This window comes from Sceloporus undulatus, chromosome 9, assembly GCF_019175285.1.
Source record: "Sceloporus undulatus isolate JIND9_A2432 ecotype Alabama chromosome 9, SceUnd_v1.1, whole genome shotgun sequence".
Classification (NCBI taxonomy): domain Eukaryota; kingdom Metazoa; phylum Chordata; class Lepidosauria; order Squamata; family Phrynosomatidae; genus Sceloporus; species Sceloporus undulatus.
The window spans coordinates 8,398,736-8,404,052 of NC_056530.1; the positions used below are offsets into that span (position 1 = coordinate 8,398,736).

A 5,317-nucleotide genomic window follows, 5' to 3' on the forward strand; every position below is an offset into this window, starting at 1 on the left:
ACATTGTCATGGCTAAACAAAACATCCTGGCACTTCAGCCCTGTAAACCCTGGCTCCGCTTCAGTAAAAGAGTAATTCGACCCTTTCCCCTTCTGCATCACCCATGCCACAAGTACAATTGATCTCCCTCTCCAGAAAAAGTACTGGAGGAAATCTGCAGATATTCAGTGGGAACAACTGGAGAATAATGAACCAGAATAACCTGGATTAACACTGTTTTTGGTGTTGCAAGTGCTGCTCATGTTCCCAGTGGCTAATGAAGATTATAAATGTGTATTACAAGACTGAAACTTTAGAGGATTGTAGACTACTAATCTTTACTATAGGGTGCCACAGATGAAAGTGGGTGGTGAGAGGAAATCAAATTCAAGTGTAAGGGTAGGGAAAATGACTGGGAAACAGGCCAACAAAACAAAAAAAAAATCAGAATTCTAGGATGCTCTTCAGGCCAAAAAGCACCTGCTCTCCTCCTTCTGTGCAATAGTGCAGGTGCCTAGGAGAAAGAGAGGAATGGGGAGGGTCAGCAGCTCTGCAGTGCCATGGCTAACTTGTGCCTATTGCACACATCAAAGACAGATCCAACTTACTGCACAATACACCTGGCACAAGCGGGAAGCCGCTGGTCCCTGTCAAAGCATTTTACCCTACAATGTGTGTGTCTGTGTCTGTGTCTGTGTGTGTGTCATTGTCAAGTTTAAACAGATGGCTCTAGCCTGGCGGAACAAATGAAGGCAAAGAAAACAAGAAAGGCAGTGGAAGGGAGAGGCATTTGGACCCTCCTACAACCCTGCCAACTGGTGGATTCCAGTTGTCTTAGTCAGGCTCACCCAGGCACCCAGCTCTGATTGTTGGGCTGCGGGGCATTGGGCAAAGTGGCCATGTTGAGACCATTTTGTGGCGGAAGAGCAGAGTCAAAGTTGAAGTCCATCTCATCGCTGTCCATGAAGTCATTCAGGATGATGGACTCCACATCGCACTCCAAGCTACCATTGAACATGTCCAAGTCTAAGTCTGCTGGGAATCTCTCCTGGCCCAAAACAGGGGTGTGCATGGCTTCTGGGTAGGGTCCCTGCAAAGAATCTAACAAACTCATGTGTGCCCCCTGGTTGTTAATGTAGGAATGGATGTGCCCATGATGGGGCATGGTCACCATGCTGCAAGTGTCACTGGGCAGGCTCATAAGGCTGATAGGAGTGGGTAAGGCACTGTTGTTGATAGGAGGGTGGTGGTTGGCTGGCGATGGATGATACAATGTGCTGCTCTTCATAAGGGAAGATGAATGGGGAGTGTAGGGAACCAGGCCGATTTCACCACCACCACCACTGCACACAAGGGCATTTTGTCTGTGGCTGCGGGGTGGTGGCCCCATGCTGTTGGGCTGTGACATGTGTGGGTCACTCTCTTTATGTGTATAGGAAATTGAGGAGAGCAGGTCCTGCAATGATGTGTTGCGGTAAGAGTTCATGGGAGCAAAAGTGGCCTGCTTGTTCTCCTGAATGGTCTGCATTGGCAAACGGCGCATGAGGCTCATGGCTGGCTGGCTGTAGATGGTCCCACAATAGGTGCTGCTTCCAACACCACCACCACCATTGCCTCCTCCCCCTCCTCCTACGCCCACAGCAGAGCACTTAGAGTTGTAGCTGAAGCTGGGATTCCTCTGTCGGAGAGGCCCTGCAGGAAGCGGCTGCCCAGGACTCATACTATAGTTGTCCTGCAAATCATCCAGGAGGCTCTCACCTAGGCTCTCATTTAGGTTGATGGTGCCAGTGAGGTCAGTTAGCCTGGGCATCTCAACAGAGCAGCGAGTATTCAGAGAGGGAGACATGGTGCTGGATGGGCTTGGGTACATCAAAGGGGAAGACGGGGTCCCATCATCCTCTTCCAGCTCATCTGGTTCGTGATTGGCCATAATGGGGGAAAGGCGGCCACTCAGGGTGCTGGCTGAGGAATTGGCCCGTGTCCGGAAGTCGGCCCAAGCATCGTACTCCTCGCTCGTGTGGGAGGTGGGGCTCCCAGACCACTTAGCCTGCTGCCCAGCTGGGCTCTCCTCCCCCCGCTCCTGAGAAGCTTGGAGCTGTTTTTTCTTGCTGGCTTTTCCCTTGATCCGCAAGAACTTGCTGTTGTTGTCCATGGAGACAGCCCGCCGACGTGGTGTCTTTCCAGTTTTCCCACCCTCAGGGTTCAGCATCCACCAGGAACTCTTGCCGGTGCCTTCATTTTGCACACGGATGAAGCGGGTGTGTAGGGACAGATTGTGGCGGATGGAATTCTGCAAGCGGAAGAAAACACAAGAGAAGAAGATTTCATCATTGCTAGCCAGCAGATGTGGGCTTTGCAAAAGCTCTTCACATAGAACCCATTCCATCCCCATACTATTACGTAAACTGAGCATCAAAGAGTCACCTTTCATAACTTCAGCTCCCACAATTTCCCACGCATTGGCCATGCTAATTGAGGAGTTCTGGGAATTGTAGTAAGTTGCCCAAGTTTTGCACACAAGACTACCCACCCCACTCCATTGGGCATTGCCAGTCTTATTTCTCTAGTGTCAGAACAGGTGTGGAGAACTTGTGGCCTTGCAGACATTGTTGGACTCCAATTCCATCAGTCCTAAGGATCATAGCCAATGAAAAGATGCTGAGACCTGGAGTCTGATGGCATCTGAAGTTTCCCATTCCTGTTTTAGGAGACAAGCTGAAATTCCTAGAAGGCTAAATTCTCTTCTTCATACCAGTTTCAGGAGCAGGCACAAGATGCATCTGATCTACTGGTAGATCTCTGGCTGACTGGTAGTAAAGAGTCAAGGGGTCTACTTGTGTCCTAAATTATGCTACAATGAAAAAAGTCTGGTAATTAGAGATAGATTTTTATTTTTAGTTTTTTGAATGGAAGGATTGTGAACAACACTCACTTCTGGTATTAAACATTTTGGACTCAACATCTTTAATTTTATCAGTGTGTCCACTGCACCAAGGCTCTGGTTAGTGGATCTTGAGACAAGGTAGCAATGGGAAGCCCTCTAAGCCCAGTAATAGCAAACTTTTACATGGAACACTTTGAAAAGCAAGCCCTAGAAACAACACCGAAAAAGCCCTCAACTTGGTTCCAATACATGGACAACGCTTTCATCATTCGGAGCCATGGAGAAAAAGATCTGGCTGTGTTCTTGAACCATCTGAACAACATCCACCCCAACATCCAATTCACTATGGAAAAAGAAAAGGAAGGAACACTGCCATTCTTGGATGTCCTAGCCATCCACAAACCGAACCAACGTTTGGGCCACACAGTATACCGAAAACCCACACATACAGACCGATACCTGCCCAAGAACTCCAACCATTACCCAGGACAAAAAAGAAGCACAATCAAAACACTGGTAGACCGAGCAAAACGCATCTGCGAACCCCACTTCTTGGAAGATGAACTGAAGCACTTGGACCGGGCTCTACAGGCAAATGGTTATTCCAGCTCAGACATCAGAAGGGCTGCCAGGCCCAGGAAAACCCAGAGGAGTGAAGACAAGCAGCCACCCAAAGGGAAGGTATTTTTACCATACATCAAAGGAGTCACAGACAGAATAGGCAAAGTGGTGAGGAAGCACAACCTGCAAATGGTTTACAAACTGACAAAGAAAATCCAGCAAATGCTTCGCTCAGCCAAGGACCAGAGAGACCCTCTCACAGCCACAGGAAGAGTTTAGCGCATACCATGCAGCTGCAGACAAGTCTACATAGGGACCACCAAACGCAGTGTGCAGACAAGAATCAAGGAACACGAGAGACACTGCAGACTGGGCCAGCCAGAAAAATCAGCAGTAGCAGAACATGCCACAACCATTCTGGGCATAAAATACTGTTTGAAAACACTGAAGTTCTGGACCAGGCCAACCGCTACCATGTCAGGATGCACAGGGAAGCCATTGAGATCGACAAACACATGGACAATTTCAACAGGAAAGAGGAAACCCTTAAAGTGAACAAAATTTAGCTACCAGTCCTGAGGAATAGCAAAATAAGGACTCAGCAAATGCAAATGAGAAACTGCTCAGAGTTAGGGGCTTTCCCTGTAGATAATTATCACAAATTAGCAGACATTAATCCTCTTTTGCATTAGACTTCCAGCCTGAGGCCAGCCATCAACACAGAACAAGACACATGCAAATCACTCCTGCATTCCCAGGCTCACACAGTATCTCTCTCTCTCTCTCTCTCTCTCTCTCTCTCTATATATATATATATATCCCCAACTCCTTTTCAGGCAGCATTCTCTGAAGATGGCCAGCCACAGATGCTAGCAAACATCAGAAAGAAACTCTCTAGAACATGGCCACATAGCCTGAATAACCCACAAAAAACTATGGAGGCCGGCCATGAAAGCCTTGACTTCACATGTTACAAATAAATAGTTCCTTGCAATTAACCTCTTTTTACATGAACTAGATGTTACGTTGCAACTGCAATGCAAAGATGCATAACTATGGGCCGACACAGACTGGCTGGAAGAGGCAGCTTGACACTGCCCCTTTGAATGATGGATTAGGGCCATGACAACTGCACACCACAACCCCGAGCCAGCAACTTGCCGGCACAAAAAGAAGTGGAGGAAAGCTACTCGTTTTTGTGCTGGCAAAAAGCTGGCTTTTCCACTGGAGCGCCACAATGATGCCCACCATGTGGTTGGGTGGGCAATGTGATGCTGGCTTGGGGACAGCATCTGAGCATGTGTCATCTAAACTCCATGCCCCCACATCACCCCGAAGCTGGCGTATTGTGCTAGTCTGCTTTGCCTGCATGTTCCTTTTGTGGGTTAATTTTAACTGTTCTTATTAATTTTATCATTATCTAAATTTGTTTTATACCATAGTCCAACAACTTGTAACATTTAAAAAACGACTTATGATATCTTCAATTGTTCTGTAATAACAAAGTATAATTAGTTATTCAAAATGGTTAGAAGAAAAATAACTAACATTTCAGGGCTCAGAACTGTTATGTTAACTTATTACTTTTAAAAGTAATTTTTTGAGCCCTGCTCTAGATTCGCTGATCGCTTTTGGTTGGTCACGATGGGAAATGGGGTGCTGCCCTTTGGCTTTCCTTACATTCCTAATCAGTTACATCACACATAGGCACACCAATTCTGCACAGAATGTCCACTTATGCATCACCTAAAGAGGACATGCATCATTATTTTTAAATAAATTGACAGAAAAACAGAAAATGCTGATTAATATAAAATTTCTCTATGTTAATTTGTATGTATAGATGGAAATGTAGACGGAAATGTAACTCATCCTGTAACTCAGTGAAGATGC

General features: G+C 46.6%; 1 protein-coding gene across 1 annotated transcript; it reads right to left on the minus strand.

Annotated features, from left to right (window-relative positions):
- Positions 1-541: 541 nt before the first annotated feature.
- Positions 542-4,795, minus strand: LOC121915483 (forkhead box protein O6-like). The gene is made up of 2 exons (XM_042439792.1): positions 4,586-4,795; positions 542-2,269 (listed from the first exon to the last, which is right to left on the minus strand). The coding sequence occupies exons 1-2, from the start codon at positions 4,793-4,795 to the stop codon at positions 824-826; spliced, it is 1,656 nt and encodes a 551-aa protein (XP_042295726.1). The 3' UTR covers positions 542-823.
- Between the last annotated feature and the right edge of the window lie 522 nt (positions 4,796-5,317).

Coding starts and splice junctions, on each gene's coding strand:
- LOC121915483 (XM_042439792.1), bottom strand. CDS start 4,795: ATGCAGGCAAAGCAGACTAGCACAATACGCCAGCTTCGGGGTGATGTG. Junction 2,270..4,585: donor CTCCACTTCTTTTTGTGCCG/GCAAGTTGCTGG, acceptor TTCCGCTTGCAG/AATTCCATCCGCCACAATCT.